Genomic DNA, 20614 nt, shown 5'->3' with positions numbered 1-20614 from the left:
GAATTTATGAATCGTTTTCATAAGATACGGTAAGATAAAGATACGATTTGAAAAATAGCAATGACATCAAGTTTCTTTTGATTTAGAAAAAGGTATGCTTGTACCTGTTAGTTATCAAAAGTGTTTAAATGGATATTTTTAGTAAACAATTGTGGGATAGGCTTTTACGACGGGAATTCATAACAATTAGTGGGTTTTTAGCGGGTTCGCCGTCGGACAAGTTTATAACTGTCAAGCTTTCGTCAGGAGTAGCTCTGACTTCTTCAGGACAAAGTACCTAAGAATGAGACATGTAGACCGCCCCTTACCTACTGATGACTCTGAAAAGAGCCGTTCACTGACGACTGCCCCTTGTCAACAGAGAACAAGCAGATCTCGCCTATCTGTTAATATAAAGGTTTTGGTGGCTCTGCAAAGAGCCGTTCACTGAAGACTGTCCCTTGTCTACAGAAACAAGCAGAAACTATGAAACCATGTTCATAATTTGTGTCACGTTTTATGAGAACATTTGGTAATTCGTTAAAACGTTCACATACTTAATAGGGAAAAGAGTGACGATTGACATGATTGATATTTAATCAGTCCTTATTTATATCGTGTTTTACCTCCAAATTTTCTCTCCCGCAAATCGACCAGACCAGTTGATTACGCGCCTGCGTGGTTTTTCTCACAAATAAACCGTGTTCTTATTATTCATGCCTAGCTGTGAGTTGTGTCGCGCCACCAGCCCCCATAGAAGGATCTCTACAACCCGAACAGACGTCCTATTCCAGCGGACAACAAGTAAATTTCCAGTGCAATGAAGGTTACCAGATTCCTTCCGGACAACAATCATATGCCGTGTGTACCCAAGGCGGATCATGGTCCTCTCAGACGCCATCTTGTTCAGGTAAAATATGGTGGTGGAATAACTTTAAGCTGTGGAACTGAGCTACGAAGTTTTTAATCACCTCTTCACACATCCCATGGAAAGAGGGAGCACTAACTGTATTATTTGTCATAAACACACTTTCGTGCAGACATTTCGAAACTATCAGTTATCTTTCTCAATGCTACTGTTGATGTTATTGATCGCTGCTTAGTAACGGTGTTGCCAGACGATTTTTTTTCCTCCAAAGGTCGTCAAAGATATGACACAGATTATATTGGCCCTCGTCTCGGTTCACTGTGGTGCCTTGCTTTGTGATGTTGATTGCCTCCTTTATACATCTTGTGTATTAATCACTCTGTTTACCTAGAATCTTTGCTTCCTCCCAATTGCTGATATGATTATTGTCCACAACATGATCAGTTAATCGCAGATTTATGGATGCTTGATTGCGATACTTTCCCGTTCGCTCTTAGCAGTCCGGTCCGACTGCCTGATCAGGAAATACTGCTGAGTCAGGCAGCAAGTTGCCTGCGCAGGCAACATGGTATCCCACAATACAATGCTCTATTTCAAATAGAGCATCTTTTAATATACCGTTATTTCTTGGTTTAGAGTCAAGAAGGAGTTAAAATATATAACATTATCAATGGTAAGACAATCAGTAGTTTTGCATCAATTTTAGTTAAAATAAAGGTAATTTGCATATTTAAATCAAATTTTTTTTAAACCGTTAGAAATTGTTTTGCTATTTAAATTATTTTCCTCCCGGTGGAATTTTTTTTTTTTTTTTTGAAAAATTGTCAACTTACATGTAGCTTATGTGTATCAAAGTAAAATTTGGAAGGGTTACCAAAGCCTGTGTTGCCTGCGCAGGCAACATGCTGCCTGACTCGGCAGTATTTCCTGATTAGGCAGTCGGACCGGACTGTCTAGTGCGGATATTGGTAGCGACATTTCTCTGCCTCAGTTTTGTGTTCATCTAAGCGCTTACCAAAAACTAAGCCATACCTAATACAGATAGGATCTAATTGTCGTTCAAAACCATGATTGGAATCCTTGTTGGTACTATGAACTAAAATCATGATTGGAATCCTTGTTGGTACTATGAACTAAAACCATGATTGGAATCCTTGTTGGTACTAACTGTGAACTAAAATCATGATTGGAATCCTTGTTGGTACTATGAACTAAAACCATGATTGGAATCCTTGTTGGTACGATGAACTAAAATCATGATTGGAATCCTTGTTGGTACTATGAACTAAAACCATGATTGGAATCCTTGTTGGTACTATGAACTAAAATCATGATTGGAATCCTTGTTGGTACTATGAACTAAAATCATGATTGGAATCCTTGTTGGTACTGTGAACTAAAACCATGATTGGAATCCTTGTTGGTACTGTGAACTAAAACCATGATTGGAATCCTTGTTGGTACGATGAACTAAAATCATGATTGGAATCCTTGTTGGTACGATGAACTAAAATCATGATTGGAATCCTTGTTGGTACTATGAACTAAAACCATGATTGGAATCCTTGTTGGTACGATGAACTAAAATCATGATTGGAATCCTTGTTGGTACGATGAACTAAAACCATGATTGGAATCCTTGTTGGTACGATGAACTAAAATCATGATTGGAATCCTTGTTGGTACTATGAACTAAAATCATGATTGGAATCCTTGTTGGTACGATGAACTAAAACCATGATTGGAATCCTTGTTGGTACTATGAACTAAAATCATGATTGGAATCCTTGTTGGTACGATGAACTAAAATCATGATTGGAATCCTTGTTGGTACGATGAACTAAAATCATGATTGGAATCCTTGTTGGTACTGTGAACTAAAATCATGATTGGAATCCTTGTTGGTACGATGAACTAAAACCATGATTGGAATCCTTGTTGGTACTATGAACTAAAACCATGATTGGAATCCTTGTTGGTACTATGAACTAAAACCATGATTGGAATCCTTGTTGGTACTATGAACTAAAACCATGATTGGAATCCTTGTTGGTACTATAAACTAAAATCATGATTGGAATACTTGTTGGTACTAACTATGAACTAAAACCATGATTGGAATCCTTGTTGGTACTATGAATATACTGTGCATTGTGTTTTGAAGCATATTTAATATAACCCTTTTCTTGGCATTTTCCAATTCAAATTGTGACTTTGTCTCAGAAAGGAAAAATCATATGCCTAATTTGTTCTGTGTAAAGGATATTCAAATCCAATGTCTTCCAATATAATTTGATATGAAGGGATCTTTTAATGGCCAATCTGGCTGAGAGTTTGGAATGGCCTGTAATTTAGTGACCGTTGGAATTCATCTGTAAGAATCTTTTTTTTGCGAACCTATGAACTACAAACATTACAAGTATTTGTATTTTTGTTATCTTGACCAGTTGTACCCGGCTGTTATAAACAGATCGCAAACAAACATTATCCCTTGTTAGCTATTAGTTGGATATAATTAACAGCAACATCCCAATATAAGCTCTGACACATGTGGTTCTGTGCAGAACTGTGCAGAACTGTGACAGTATTGCACTGGTTTGAATTGCCTGGGCTATTCACACATGCAAGATGTCAATTTATATATATCAGTTTGCTTTATCAACTTGAACATTTTATTCACACATTTGTGTTGTGGTCTTCTAAAAAATGTGGTAAGTACTGTTTGTGATGTGTTTATATCTTTTCGTCTATTTTTATAGCATTACATCAATATTCACGTAGTTCAAAGTATTTCACGTGTCATAACGCAATGATGCAAAATAATGTTCAGTCTGTTCATGCTCAATAATGTCCTTTGTGAATGGAGACATAACATGATGTACTCTGTAATTCAATAAGGGGGCCACTGGTCATTGATAGAAAGTTAAGTCTAAAAAAGCAAGTATTTGCAAGGTCTGAAAATGCACTACTTAACAAGTTTGACAAGTGCAATTTCCTACCATTAGCAAGTATTGACATTATTACCCCTTTTAGAAGCTAATACACCATCTATTTTCTTGACCCTATAAAATCCTCTATAAAAACTTGCAAAAAAACCAAATTCAGAAACAAAAAGTCCAACGTTTTCTTAAATGTCCTTGTTTTAGATACCATATTCACGATACGTGATAAAAAAGACCCTTCTTATGTGAATCTTTAGTGAATGACCAATACCCCCTAACTGGACTATAATGCTTAAAGCCTTAATGTACGATCTTATAATATGAAATTGGTAACTTTTTTTCAAACCTGATTTTTTTTGCATATTTGTAATGTTTACACATGTCCCAACTTGCACCTAAATGGAATCAGCCAAATTTGATGTCTTTGTAGGTCAACAGAGCAAAGTTCGACATATTATCATAATTTAAAAATGATAATATGTCCTCCCATAGAACTGCGTGTTAAATGGCCAAAATAACCAGTGCGGTTTCTTTCACTTTACCTAGTTATTTCAACCTATTAATGGACAGCAACCCTTCCCGTCAGTTATTGCTAATATTATTTCAACATTTTGAATAAAGAATAACAAAATCAAAATTTGACGGAAATCGTACATTAAGGCTTTAATATTAGCACTTTGGACATTGCTTATTACTGCATGGGTTTAATATACACCTCTATCATTTTCTCTACTAACTGATCATATACCTCAACAGAACTAACATGTGATCCACCCTTGCGACCAGACAATGTCAAACTAATACCTGACCAATCCTATTATGGGGTAGGACATGAAGTATCATTTTCTTGTCATGAAGGGTATGCAATATTTGGACACGAAACAGCACTCTGTATGTTAGATGGATCCTGGTCTAACTCATCACCTACATGCCATGGTATATATTATAATCATAGCTATTAACTGTTTATTAATATAAAAAAAACACTTAAAGGCCCATTCAGTGATTTGCTCATCTGGACGATCGTAAAAATCATCAAAATTCCAATTTTGGTACCTTTGTCATTGTCATAGATGTGCTAACATAGCCTGCAGTGGTTCAGCCGAAAGCCGTGCATTTAAGACAAAATAAGACATTTTACACGAATCTGTAATTTAGATACTGACAGTATCTAAATTAGCTACATGTATTTGAATGGGGATTCAACTTCGTCAGTGCTGCTGTTTTCTTCGTTTTTTGCCAAATTTGTCATTCCAAAAATACCAAATGACAATTTGAATGACTTATCCTTCACTTTTATGCAATTTATAAACAATTTTAATTTTTTTACACTTGCGCTGGGATCACTGAATGGGTCTTTAAATAATTACCATTTATAACTCATTATTAATATCCGTTCACAGCACCTTTCACAGCACCATCTTAACAGATTAATCGCTTGCTTAATCTTAATGCATGGCCAAACAAACTCCCAAACAAATTGTCCAAAATATCTTCACTGTGTGTCAAGCAATATTTGTCCACTGGAATAATTGTCGCGCACATTTTAAATACAAATATTACAGGAATTGCTTTAACTGTTAAGACATTGCCCTTCTTACAGATAGCGCCCTCCAAAGTCATGGACATAAAATAGTGGCAATTCGTTAGATATACCTGTCCCTGTATAATCTGATCCCTCTCTAGGAGCCACGAAAGGGATGTAGAATAACAGTATCCAGGTGTCTTTGTGGCCGCATGTGATACTAAACATTAGGTGTTTCTTTTAGTTTCAGTTTTTGTATAAATTGTAATTCTATTGACTGTACTTGGTGGTGTCGTAGTATCAATTACAAAGGTTTAGTAGCTTGATGATAATTTTTGTATTATATCAACCTCCATTCTAACACATGCTCAATCTTTAAACATTAATTACTCCTTTGTGTATATTTTATTAATTTTTCATTCAAATTATATATATCTGATATCGAATGATAATAGTAGTTATAACACTCAACGTCATATTGATTTTCTACTATTAACCAACACTTGTAACATTACAATAAAAGGCATACTAGTTAATTGAACCTTAATCAAACTTCAGTTTGATCAGCTCGTAATCGGCGGGAATTGTAAGGCTTTTATCACTACACCGAAAAGTAGACCCGCATTAAAAGTTTCATAGTTGACCTGTCTGATCTCTATTGTGCTTGTTAAAGAAAATAGACAACGAATCGGACTTAAAAGAATAATTTGCGATGCTTTTGGCAAGATGACACAAGACAATTCTCGAAATATAATATATAGATATTAATCCGCGATGTTATAAGCCCCGCCGATTACGAGCTGATCAAACTTTTAACATATATTTCCCTTTACTGATGACTGTTCTACAGAAATCGCATGTCTTACCCCAGACCGACCATTCAATGGAGATGTATCACCAGCATTAGCATCATATTCTATCGGCCAAATGGTTGAATATCACTGTCATAATAGTTTTGTACTCCGTGGAGAACGGTCATCAATATGTCTTAATAATGGTCTTTGGTCTAGTCCAACTCCAATTTGTCAAGGTATCTCATCGTTCTTAGTTAGTGTCACTAAATATTTGAAAAGAAAGTAGACGCTGTAGATAGACCAAAATAGTCCGTCTATGAAACTGCTTTTTAGTTTAAATGCTGTTGATCATTTTTATGAGCCAATTGTGTTCTATATATTCAACTAAAAAAATTTCAGAATGACATTATGCATTTTTAAAAATCGTTTAGTCTCAGGTGCCAGAAAGTTCACGTTTCTTTGATTTGAAAGATGTTATTACAACACATATTAATCTTCTAGTTATTTTAATTGTTTAACTCGATTTATTTTAAAATAAACTAAACTAAAATGAAATAATAGTGAAAATTTCATGTCTATATTACAATGGTATATTTCACAATATATCGGTAGGAAAATGCATTTGCAAAGTGAATCAGTTTCGGTAATCGTATTCAATGCCGTAAAAACTCGATAGTTCGCATCAAAAGTGTAAATGGTTTTGGGGAAATCATTTAAACAATTAAGCAAGTAAATAATTAAACCAGCAAATGTGTGTCTCAACCCCATTTGGTACAATTTCATGTTTTCAAAAGCACTCGATAGTACGCACATATGCTAACTATCGAGTTTTTACGGTAATTTACTTCAACTGCATTTTTAATCAATATTAACAGCATTTGTTATATTTTTAAGAACCATTTCCATGTATAATAACTTGCACACTATTAACAATTTTCCATGCTTGCTTTCATTCCTTCATCTACACAAGCATTAACATGCCTTTCTCCTTTATTGACGGGAAATGGTTCATTCACTCCTATCCACATTGAGTACCAGATTGGGAAACAGGTGCATTTTCTATGCAATAATGGCTATCAGCTTTTCGGAGATGCAATAATCACTTGTTTGGCCAGTGGCAGCTGGTCAAATTCTTCTCCAATTTGTAAAGGTATTAACGGGTTAGTTATCATTTCCCAGCAAACACAAGTGTTTTACAGAAAACGTTTAAATTATTTAAATGTTGACAAAATATTTTGCAAAACAAATTTCTAATAACACTTTCACATCAATGTTGTTGTATTGTTGTTGTTGTTGGGGTTTTTTTCATGACCTTCATATAACCCGACATTTAAATGTTATTAAAAAAACTAAAACGCATTTATTACATCTATAACCTCTTAAAACATTTTTTGCGTTTGCTGGGTTTGTATGTGTTCATAAATTAAAAAGAATCCAAACCTTTCGACAAAATGTCGCTTGCCTATTTTATGTGCACATCAATTGATTTCGCAAATTTTATTAGACTTCTAACCCGCCGTTAGTCCAACTTCAAACACATCGCAAGTAACGGACTTATTATGCTAGAATTACCATCGGTTTTGTGCTAGAATAAGCGACATCGACCGGCATTACAAAAAGCATTGTGGGACAGTTTGGGCAGTTTTGACACTTTGAACTATGACCGGATATTGCTTTAATTATTATTCATTAATTTATTAATGTAATAATGTTATCATTCAAAAGTAATTAATTTATGAAGTAATCATGTTTTGTTTTGTTTTTTTATTCAGTAAAACTATATTTTTTACGCACAAAAAAACTATTTCCCAATAGGTCAGAGTGCAGCCTGCTTATTTCGAGCACTGAGTACAGCCTTATCAAACGTCTCATTGTAGAACCACATGTTGCAGTAATAGGAGTAATTTTAATGCTTTTCTTTTTAGATGTGTCTTTACCTTGAAATGTGATCTTTGCTAAAAGACTCAGCTCTCTGTATAAAAGGAACGATAGCTCTGTAACTTCTTCTTCCCTGTGATACACGTCTATTTCTTTCCCTTTTCTGCACACTTCTCATATTTTCAGTTCAATAATGACTATTATTATTTGTGTTATTAATGTTGATAAGCCTGTACACAATATTTTCGTAAATCAATTTTGTTATGTGACTGAAGTACAGAGATAAAACTATTAGGGACGCACCTTTTGACTTCCAGGTACAGGCTGGAAGTTTTTGAAAAAAAAAAACATCCCCCACTACATGAGCTAAAACAATCTTTCCCCACTATGACTAAAAAGAAATAACAAAAATTCCTATGACTAAAACATTACTTTCCTCGCCGAACTGTGTATACTGTAATACGTGATTTGGTCCAGGCCAATACCTAGTGCAAAAATAATCTGTCCAACGCCAACTTCAAGCCACCGCCCACTTAAATCAAACAGTGCGTCCTATACTATGTATGAATGGCCAAGTGGTCCAAAAAACGTGTAAGACAAACGTGTAAGGTTACACGTGTAAGATTGCATCTTACACGTGTAAGGTTAAATCTAATACGCGTAAGATTGCATCTTATACGTGTAAGAATGAAGCGGGATTAGTAACTTAACGAATCACAGAGTAAGAAATCACAAACAACCAATCATCTCACGCATAACAAACTTCGACCAATAATATGTAAAGACGTTTTGAGATTTGTAACACCCAGGACTCGTATGTATCAGTCAAATTGGAACACCGCACACCGTCGACGTCCTATACGATAAATATAAATTTAATACTCCGTTGGTGAGCGACGGGCGAGTGGTAGTGAGCGACAGGCGAGTGGTATTTCACTGAACGCAAGAAAAGGAGTTCTATCTGATTGGCTAGCAATCGATCGCTTAGGTCGCTCAGTAGTCAACTACAAACTCATGCATTCAATTCGATTGAAATCGATTATTCTATTATTGACGAAGATAAAGAGCGTGATAGTGTGTCAATAATGTACATTGTATTGCACCTGGTTTTACCAGCATTCCTTTATAAAATAATTTTCTCAAAGAGTTAAATATTATCAAAATTTTTACCCAGGATTTCAAATGTGTTACATCAAAATTGCAGTTAAACATATCCACAGCAAAATACCGGTCCTCACTAATTAGTACATTTAATTTCCAGTTAGTACATTTAAACGAAACCTGTGATTTACGTGACAACAAATAAAATTTTCTTACAATAGAAATATCATATGGGATACTGATATGGTAGGCCGCAACCGCCACAACGTGGAGCTGCTACGCGTAGCTGACTTTTTGTTCCGTGGAGCCAAATTGACCAATCATGTTAGAGTTTTTCATTACTCGGAGGTAAAACTGACCAATCAAGTACGACTTACTCATTACGTGAATCGAATTTAGTCATTAAGAATTTGTTGGTGGTTTATTTACATTCGATTCATTTAAAATCCACATAGTAAACATTAATTTTGGCAAGAGTTTTCTCTCTCTGGAACGATGATGCATCAACTGGCTCCGCGTAATGAAAAGATCTAACATGATTGGTCAATTTAGCTCCGCGAAGCGAAAAGCAAGCTACGCGTAGCAGCTCCACGTTGTGGCGGTTACGGCCAGCCATATACTGATCATGCGAAAATCGTAAAACATAGAATAGAAACAGTGTGGCCGGCTCTCAAAATCTCAAATTGTATGCATAGCCTGAGTCGCACGGCCTATCTCAAACAAAGTCACCATGCGTAGTTGTTGAAAAACGTGAGGATTTATCGTACTACCACGGCAATTTTTAACACGAACATATAGGGATGATGATGGTGTGCACCGTCCATCCCTAATAGGCAATTCTTACGCGTATAAGAAATGCTATGGTGAGATTTAATTGGTCGAAGATGAATACGCGTAAGATGATAGGTTGTTTGTAGGTTGTTTGGGGTTTAAATATGGTTTCTTTATATATGATTCGTCAATTTAAGCATCCCGCTAGATTCTAAGACGTATAAGATGCCATCTTACACGTGTAAGGTTACACGTTTTGTGGTCCACTTGGCCATTCATAATTATGCCCATTTATGTACGTATTACCATCTAATATATATTATTAACATATTGAATTATTACCAAATAACCCTATACTGGTGAAGGGTTTAACTAAACCCCTACCTTTCATTCCCTGCAGAGGTAACATGCTTGATTCCCGCACATCCCAGTAATGGCTTCCTATTCCCATCCTTAACCATTTACGCTTATGGGCAACAAGTAACATTCCAATGCAGCCAAGGGTTTCAGCTTGTCGGAGAGGAAAGTGCGACGTGTGTGAATGTAAATACTTGGTCCAATGCCTCTCCTGCGTGTGAAGGTAAAATAATATCTTAGATACCTTGTAATTTCATAATTCGGTGGGAAATATTGTTTTACGAGATATAAATTGACGTATATAGAGCGTATTTACCGGGGAGATTTACAAAATTGGATGAATCATAAATAATGAATAGGGCTACCTTACACCTAATTCTGAAGTATTCAAATTTTAATTTGAATACTTCAGAATTAGGTGTTAAAACTTTTGCTGCAATGTGCCTTTCTTATAATAGTTCTTCGTACATATCTCCGACTCCTATTCTTAAATTTGATAAAAGGTACAAACGAATTCGCAATTGCCTCCCCAGCAAACACAAAACGTTTTCGACATCATTCGCAAAAGGTTATAAAAGGTTGTCAGAAAACGTTTAAATGTCGGGTTATATAAAGGGTATATTAAGAGTATAAAACGTTTTCATAACCTTAAACAACATTTTCTAATAATCTACTGCTCAGCAAACAAAAATGTTTTACAGAAAACGTTTAAATTTCGGGTTATATAAAGGGTATAAAAACGTTTTAATAACATTCCAAAAACATTCTTGAAAACTTGATACAAAACATTCTAAACAGAATATTATTTGGGGGTTGAAAAAATATTTTGCGAAAAATGTTTGCCCAAAATATTTTCAATAACGTTTTAAAAACGTTTTCATGACCTTTATATAACTCGACATTTAAATGTTATTAAAAGGTTTTGAAGAAAACATTTTAAGAACATTTCCGTGTTTGCTGGGTTCAAACATTTTAACATAATGTTATTTAAGTATTGACACAATATTTGGCAAAAATGTTTGTAAAAAAGTTTACAATAACATTTTTGAAAACATTTAAAAATATTGTTGTAGTGTGTTTTCATACAAAACGTTTTAAAACGTTATCATGACCTTTATATAACCCGACATTTTAATGTTATTAAAACGTTTTTACCTAAACCAAAAGCCAAAATATAACTTATTTAAAACGTTTTTAAAACGTTTTTGTGTTTGCTGGGTCATAGTTAAAACTCCCTGGTGCATTCAAAACATCATTTTGTTTAATGTTTACGATATTTTCGAAGTGTTGCATCAAAAACTATATATGAAAATCTTGTCAATTTTACAGCATTTTTACTAAAAAAGCATCATTAAAAAAAACTGGCACACCAACATTTTTTATTCCTTAAAATCAAAATTTATCTAAGTTCGGACGAGATTTTGTGGTGGTACATATAAATCCCGGGGGCACTCCAATATGAAAGTGAAGTGCCTGTGCCAAACGGAGTACGACACTAGAGGTCTATCGGTGGGGATTTTTGTCGAAAAAGGGATCATTCAGAAAATATGGGTCATTATGTGTGGGAAGGCTAAAATTTGGGTGTCATTTGACCGTGAAAATTTACTTTCTGGGCAAAACTTGTAACGAATTTACAATATTGAAGCTAAAATTGGTACAAAAATGTTAGATTTGTTCAACATGCGCGCACAAAAAATCGATGATATGGTGTATTGCACCCATTGGGTATAAGCTGATGGAAAAGGTTGTCATTGGTGGACAGGTTTGCAGGAAAGGGGGTGTATTGACAGGCACATGACGCATAATGGGTGTCCCCCCCCCCCTCCGGTACATAATACATGCGGTGCAGTTATCGAATGTGCAGTACAAACCAGTACCTTCAATGTGACTTTAGATTTACCATGTATTTTTATTATGTTATACCAAACTCTCTGCCTACTCCATGGCTCTTCTTTGCGTGTGATAAATATTTGTCAATACTAGCTTAGTTAACAGTGTCCATGTACACGATGTGTTCTTATCGGAACATAAGTTCTGACTAAAACGTTTATAATATCATTTACAGAAATAATATGTTCAGCGCCATCACAACCACAAAATGGCGGCGTTTCCCCGCTGTTATCATCCTACGAGTACAACCAACAGGTCAATATCCAATGTTACCCGGGGTTTTACCTTACCGGAGAACCATCTGTATCGTGCGTTGGTCCAAATACTTGGTCCAGTGTCATATCAACATGTGAAGGTATTGATCTTATATACAGGCGGCTTCATAATGACGGCATATATTACATTCAATGCTTTTATAAATTCTACGCAAAGCAAGATAATTTCAAATCGGTGGGCGAAATATTAAATTTCGGTAATTATTGTGAGAGGTACTCTGCTGTAACATAACATGTATGCCGTGCTCTCTACGCATTCCGTATGAATTCTGTTCTTGCACATGCGCAAAGCTTTCATATAAGTTCTATCGCTGCGCATGCGCAATGGTTTAACTCTACTTTCTATACATTGGTGTTGAAAAACGGCATCGGTTCAAACTGAATTCTCATGCTCTTATCTTCTGCTAAACGTCCAGGATAAAGCAGGGCTGTCAACTTTTTGGAATTGCTTGGCGTGAGACAGAGGCGTACCGGGATTTGCCGACTCCAATGTTCATTTTGTACCATGATTATTTGAGCCACGGCGCTCGAGACAGTGAAAAGCGGGGGGGGTAGGAGTAACAAATTATTCATGACGATGCGTGAGATTTTACTCATTTTGCGTGAGATTTACTACCTAGGCGTGAGATTATACTACCTTGGCGTGAGACCGTGAGAAAGTGCCCCAATGCGTGAGACTCACGGCCAATGCGTGAGAGTTGACAGCCCTGTAAACGTGAGATAGCCATGCAGAAGCTAGTATATAATTCGGGTGTTTCCTTTGCTTTATAAGGATACTGTGGTTATTTCTGCTTTAGCACGTTGTATATATGCATTTGCTATTGAAAAATGTAAGCTAGTTCTGTTCATAATATCTGCAATATTTACCTGAGTATGTAACGGCCCAGTGGGCACAGGTGACAGGTCAACGTTGATTCAACGATGATGTATCAACTCGTTGATCGTCGACCTCATTTCAACGTATGGTTAAAATCAGGTTGATGATGATCACGTCGATTTACGCCGATACCACGTTGATGTATCAACTTGTCGTTCATAAACCTGATTCCAACCTCGTTCCATTTCTCTAGTGGGAGTCAAATAGACAATACTGTGGCTTGTATAATGCACCGATCATAAAAGAGGTTTCCTTCATCTTGACCTAGAGGCTGACATCAAAATTGTTCACTTGATTTTTGGGAGAGGCATTCTTTTCTTTGATCATTATCTTCAAATCTGTTTTCTTTCCACATAGGCCAGTATGCTGATAGCTTCTTAGCCTGGCTTGAGCATTTTGTTACAGCCTGGTCCCATCAGGACCCAAGTGTGCCTCCATACAAACCAACCGTTTAAACAATAATCATTTGTTCGTTTTGTCTTACGTTCCCGCTTACTTTATGATTTGTAACCATCACTGACTCAATCATCTAACACTTACTAACATGTAGGCTACACACCCCCACACACCACTGATCATATTTGGTACCTAATCCAAATACAACGCTGTCTATGGATGATGTAGTCTCGGTCCCAGCCGTTTTATGCTCCTTCGTCTCTAAACAAGACATATGAATGATATCTTTTGTTTACATCATGTTGTTTAAGGGATCGAGGAATTTTCTTAAAAGTTGCGCAGAAATGGGAGGAGTCAGTCATGTTTGCTATGAATTTGTGCCTAGAAATATTAATCACAGGTACAAAATTGATGGTGCATATCAATGACAAAACTGTATAGTTTTACATTTGAGAATGATCACTTGTGTAAGGTCATAGGAAATAATTATGTAAATAAGCTTGTATATGTGATGTTGCATTTCAGATCATTGACTTTTTTGATATTTTTTCCTAGAATATTTTTGCATAGGTGTTTTGAAAACTCCACAGAAAGAATTATGGTACTTGTTTCCAAGTACTGAGCTCAACATATGCCTTAATAAATATTGTCAATGCAGACAATTCGACGTCATTTCACAAGCCCTGAAACGTCTACTTTCATTTGATATTTTGTCAATCTAGATTCACAAATGATCCCATCTTGTTAACGAATAAGACTTTTACGAGTATACCAAATTCATGTGTGTATGTTATATGTTTGCTGTCAAAATACTTGCGCCAAGGACATGGGTTGCTGCATTTAGCATCCATCAAGCGAAATATTTTTACAGCGTTTTTTTTTATCCATACACCCCAAAGGATGATTAATTCGGGCCTTAATCGTCCATAGAGTGAGTGTGCATTTCAAATGGGGTTTCCAGAATGGGTGACTCCATTTGAAATTCACACTCCATGTGAGGGAGATTAACGTCATGTCTTCCACAGGGGTTATGTGGATTTCAACTAGAATAGCCCATTACTCAGCATTCATACACTCTTAGAACCACATAGCCAATCAGAAAAGCCGTTAGAAAAATACGCTTTTGCATCGCGTAGGATTGATTCATTTTTCTTGCGGGTTGATGCATTTATATTTGCTCGTATTTTCCAACATTTTTAGTGACAATTATTTTGTTATAAAAATAGCAAAACTCACAACTTTTTTTCTCGCTTGTGTATGAAATAGGTTAATAAATGCGTAACACTTGTTGCTCGAGAAATTGCGGGGCTCGTGCATTAGACGCATCAACATCTCAGGACGCTTGCATTATTTTGTACAATTTTGCTCTCAGCAAGTGATACGCATTTATTAACCTATAAGTATTAGGCTTGTTACTAACGAGTTTTTTGTTCATGTATCTTACGTCCGTAGGTAACGCCACCTACCTTAGTATGACTAAGGTCATTTGTATGTTTTGTTTGGAATTTTATAAAGTACTTGTTTGTTAGCATCTATAAGTATACACTTCTCTCCTATTTGTTGTTGATTAATATTTCACGCTGGAGGCATTGTAGCATACTTGTATACTCGACAGAAAGGGTGCACACCAGTAAATAGCTCCCATTGACTTTCTGTACAAACAGGGTCCAGGAAAACGTCATTTTCTTGACTCCAGAGCGACTCAGTTCTTCAAAACTTACCCTTTCTGCTAGTCGAAGGTCAGATGAAGTCATCTATTGTAGAAATTATATACGGAGTCCAGCATTTTTTTCCAGAAAAATGCCGACTAGATCACCCTATAGCCCATACAGCATACACCACCTCACGAATAGCTTGGTGTTTCTGAAATGTAACACATTTTGAAAGTTTAGCCAAATTGTAATAAAAAGTCAGATCCTGCTCATTTTTCACAGATAATCTTTTTCCCAGGCCTAAATGAGGATTAAATATGAATCAGGGCCTAATAGTTGGGTTTTAAGCCTTTTCTAATGTATTTAATTTAGTCGTATTGCACGTTTCCTCGTTTGAAACACTGATTTTTTGCTCCCAGGGTGTAGGAGACTTGTATTTACTGGTGTGCACTCAGAAAGGTAAAATACATTTTTTGTTTTGCCTTGTTTTTATTTTAATAAACATTGTGCATCTTAACGCTTTCAATGTTTGAAGCCTTCAAATCTAAATTGTGACTTTGCCGGTGAAAGAGAGCATTTGCTAATAATGTTGCCTTTTAAGCTTTAAATTGTGCGATGTATTACTTTGTATTAACTTTACAGGCGTACCTTGGAGTTTGTTTTACTGCTTATATTCTTTACCCCATGGGCACTACCGGCTAGCTTATCTGCCTCTAAGGATTATTTTGATTGGTTGCAAAGAGTAATATATCGTATATTGAGCCAATCAGAGAGTATGGGATTGAAGGAGATTAAGGTTCAAATTGTTAAAAGATCTAAAAGCTATTTTTGATTGGGTATTCAGATGATTATATCATATAATCAACCAACCAGGGCATCTGTAAGAAAGGCAGTAGTGCCCATGGGGTTAAAATCCAAATTTTCGCTTTCGAATGAGCATCTTCGAATGAATTCTTCTTTCCTTCGCAGCAATTTCCTGTATGCCTCCTGCTCAACCAGATAATGGTTTTAGCTCGCCTACTCTATCTTCGTACGCTTATCAGCAGCAGGTTATATTCTCCTGTGCAACTGGATATCATTTACGTGGTGGTGCGTCCATCACATGCGTGGATATCAACACATGGTCTAACGCTGTACCAATGTGTGTAGGTAGGTTTATACTACTATTGCCAGCGATAAATGAATGAGGTAATATGGATTATTTCCTGTTAATGATAATAATTATAACAAATTGAAAAAAAATCAGAAAGAAATCGCTTGCAGCAAGTATATGAATCAAAATCGTGATATATTGTTATATTTGTTACCAATGTATAGCTATGGATGAGTCTCCTTTTTCCAGTAATACCAAAATAAGTACATAACATTTCCAACGTAATGTCTATAATGTAAGCACGCCCTCGCAAATTGGGAAATTGTGCCAACTGTGGCTATGTACAAAAAATCTACCTAGTCACCTCACTAAAATGATTTTAAAATGATTATATGAATCATTTTAAGTACAGTGATAGGCTGATAGCACCATGTATTTAAGGTTACACAAGGTATTATAGTTTAAGCTTTATCGCTATTGTTTCTCTCTAGCCCTGCGGGGCAAGCCTAGTGGCTATTGCATTTTTATGTAGTTTGCCTTGTTTTTCCAGCCTCCTCTCCGCCACACCACCGGGATACAATAATTTAACATATATCATAACATAATTTATCATATATATATATATATATATATATAAATAAATATACAGATGGATCAGTTCATTAAATTTTATTCATATCCTACAAACTTGTTTCAAGAAGACTGCTGTCTCCTCTCATCAGGGATAGTCAAATGTAATGAAAACAAAACAAAACAAGATGAAGTGTATCTTTCCTGTGCGTAATTAGCGTGCGCATTTAACTCTCGCGCGAGTATAGGTTGTGTCTACGCGAGATTTTTACGCGAGATTTTTCAGTTTGAAGTTTGCCGCATGTCGGCATGCGCTAAATAGTTCAGTTTTTTTATTCAAAGATGCCATTTTGGGGTGGCGTATGATGAAGTATTTCTCCATGATGCATAAGTTGCATCGTTTGCTCACATTTGAGTATGCATTGGCATACTTCAATATTTTCCATTCGATAGTGAAATTAACATTATTGTCCTTTAGCTTCCAGATGTGTTTGGAGAGTTCTGTCTGGTGTTTGTGCTTTTCGTTTTTGAAAGATTGCTTGTGGTTAGCGAGTCTTAGCTTAAACTCGTTGCTGGTTAGGCCTACGTACGATTCTTCTCCTTTACCAGATTTTACAATTGCTTGATAGATGATGTTAGACGCCCTGCATTCTCCGTTCAGCGGACACTCAGGTTTTTTTCTACAATTACATGGTTTTGCTTCTTGTTTTGGCAATTGAGCCTTCATAATGTTATTGTTGTGTGTGTCTATAGCTGTCTTCATATTAGGCATGCAGCTATATGATACTTTTATTGTGTTCTTATTAAAGATCTTCTGCAAAGCGTGGCCTTTGGGAAAACTTTGGTTGACGATTTTTAAGAATTGACCTCCAACGTTTGTTTTAACTCTCAAATCAAACGGCGGGTTGAACCATGTTATGTTTCTCTTTCTGTTTCGGGTGTTGCGCTTTCTTTGGTCCCTCGGTTTGAATTCTAGCTTGTAGTCGTATCCGCTTTTCTTCAAAGCTTCTTGATATTCTTTGCATGACTCATTAAATTCGTTCTTCGACGATGAAATATCAGAGAGTCTGCGATTGATGCCTTCAGGGATTGCTCGGATTACGTTCTGCGGGTGATTGCTCTTCGCGTTCACATATATGGGGGTGTTTCCTGGTTTGAGGTACGGTTTGTGTGTTCCGCGATTGAGGTCGAGTGTGACGTCGAGGTAGTTTACGATTTTTTTGTTGGCTTCTATTGTTATGCGGAGTCCGTTGGCCTTGAATATTTCACATATGTTTTTCTTGATCTTCTCTACGACGTTCGGAGGTTGATGGAAGACGGCTAACCCGTCGTCCCTATAAAGGCCAATTGAATTGCCGTATTGGGGTTTTAGTTGGGATAGTAGGTAGACCACGGTTAGCTCGCAACACTCTGCACCGTCGTACGAGCCCATCGTGATGTCAAATAGGGTGTTGTTTTTCTTTACCCATGGCTCGTTTTTGTTGAAGAGTAACGTTTGCTTGGCATGTTTAATAGTTCTTCTGTCTAATGGAGTGATCTCCGTGTATTGCGATGCGAAGTCCAGAGCATCGTCTAGGAGCTTCTCGGTAATTGAAGGGTAAAATTCTACTATGTCGAAGCATATAAATGTGGACTCGTTTTTGTTGGGAATTCCGTTGAACCATTCGAGTACTGCGTTGGTATTTCTCCACAGGTTTACTTTACTTGCTTCCACTACTTGTTTTACGATTCTCTCTCTGTGATTATTTTGCTTGCTCTCCCTAACTCTGATTTGCAAGGATTAATGAGGCGGCATGTAGGCGCGTTTACGAAGTTGGGTTTGTGATCTTTTAGCGTGATAAAAGATTCCCGTTGCGCCATCACGTTAATACGGTCGTCAAGATCGAGTTCCTTGGCGATTTTCTTCGCTTCATTGTTTATTTTATTTACTTCTTTGTTTGTACTTTTTCTGTACGTTTTGTGAATGTTTTTCTCGACTTGCGTACTATAGTCAGTCGGTGTCATTTTGTAAAAGTTCGTGGTTTTGTCCGCTTTTATTATAAGCTTTGTCTCTTCGTTGATATGCTTGGTGTCGTTTCTTAATTGGCGTTGAAAATCGTTAGAATGATTATCAAATTCAATGTTCTGGATCAAGTCCGTCATTCTATTTTCAAATGTACGCATTTCATCTATGACAGGAGGTGTTTTACTGGAGTTGAACCCGTATGATTCTTTTGTACTCACGTTGGCTTCTGGATGGAGGTAGAAGAACGCTCTCCAGCGCATGTTGCGTATTAATTTCTCTGTTTTCTCAATTAGTCTTCTTAAATAATTTCCTTGGTTTGCACAGGCGATATTCCTCATCGAGTAGTTGTACGATGTTTTATCCATGTTGAAGATTTTTCAGTAGAGTGCTCGACGTCAATAAAGGCGGAGCATTTAATACAAAGTAATGAACTAAAGTTTCTTCAGAGAGTGCTCAACTTTAAGTGTAAAGGAGCGATAAATAAATAAATATACAGATGGATCAGTTCATTAAATTTTATTCATATCCTACAAACTTGTTTCAAGAAGACTGCTGTCTCCTCTCATCAGGGATAGTCAAATGTAATGAAAACAAAACAAAACAAGATGAAGTGTATCTTTCCTGTGCGTAATTGCGGAATTAGCGTGCGCATTTAACTCTCGCGCGAGTATAGGTTGTGTCTACGCGAGATTTTTACGCGAGATTTTTCAGTTTGAAGTTTGCCGCATGTCGGCATGCGCTAATTAGTTCAGTTTTTTTATTCAAAGATGCCATTTTGGGGTGGCGTATGATGAAGTATTTCTCCATGATGCATAAGTTGCATCGTTTGCTCACATTTGAGTATGCATTGGCATACTTCAATATTTTCCATTCGATAGTGAAATTAACATTATTGTCCTTTAGCTTCCAGATGTGTTTGGAGAGTTCTGTCTGGTGTTTGTGCTTTTCGTTTTTGAAAGATTGCTTGTGGTTAGCGAGTCTTAGCTTAAACTCGTTGCTGGTTAGGCCTACGTACGATTCTTCTCCTTTACCAGATTTTCGCTCCTTTACACTTAAAGTTGAGCTCCTTTACACTCCAGATTATCGCTCCTTTACACTTAAAGTTGAGCACTCTCTGAAGAAACTTTAGTTCATTACTTTGTATATATATATATATATATATTATTGTGTAAATAAAGCTTCAAAACGTTTTATATACAGCATAAATTTAATAACAGCAGATGGTGTCATCACTGCACTAAAATGATTCATATGATCATTTTTTTTAAAGACAAGTTGTAAAATGATTAATATGATTATTTTAAAAGGGAGACTGGGTTGACAAAAATATATGGAAAATCCATTTGCGGTTAAAATTCGACGAACGTGCAATTTTGCCTAGATTTACGGTTACTACGTGAATTAACGGAAATAACTATTATAACCTCCAAGTTAGAAATTCCTAACTCTTAAAATAATTTCGCAAGAGCAAACTAAAAATCATAGATGTTACTGTAGAAACCTATGGCGGACTTCTTACAACCCCGCCTCTATGGTCAATTTTGATGGTCAGGTGCTACATTTTTATCACCGAACTGCCCTCAAAGGATATCAAGTATGGTAACGGCTAATGCGTGTATAGTGCGATGTACCGACAATGTG

General features: G+C 36.3%; 1 protein-coding gene across 10 annotated transcripts in view; it reads left to right on the top strand.

The window, feature by feature from the left end:
- Nucleotides 1–20614, top strand: part of LOC140141522 (complement receptor type 2-like) — an 84923-nt gene that overhangs the window by 43076 nt on the left and 21233 nt on the right. For 3 of the 10 annotated variants that reach the window (XM_072163415.1, XM_072163412.1, XM_072163407.1), the window contains exons 13-18: nt 704–889; nt 4546–4725; nt 6165–6344; nt 10259–10438; nt 12281–12460; nt 16275–16454. In XM_072163415.1, the coding sequence (XP_072019516.1) occupies nt 704–889; nt 4546–4725; nt 6165–6344; nt 10259–10438; nt 12281–12460; nt 16275–16454 (1086 nt within the window). The remainder of the gene's footprint in view (nt 1–703; nt 890–4545; nt 4726–6164; nt 6345–10258; nt 10439–12280; nt 12461–16274; nt 16455–20614) is intronic. The other 7 variants (XM_072163408.1, XM_072163409.1, XM_072163410.1 and 4 more) reach the window with 7 other exon arrangements.

Source organism: Amphiura filiformis, chromosome 19 (genome assembly GCF_039555335.1).
Source record: "Amphiura filiformis chromosome 19, Afil_fr2py, whole genome shotgun sequence".
In the NCBI taxonomy this organism is placed as follows: domain Eukaryota; kingdom Metazoa; phylum Echinodermata; class Ophiuroidea; order Amphilepidida; family Amphiuridae; genus Amphiura; species Amphiura filiformis.
Note: the sequence above shows the minus strand (reverse complement) of the source record. Positions and strands in the feature narration are given on the sequence as shown.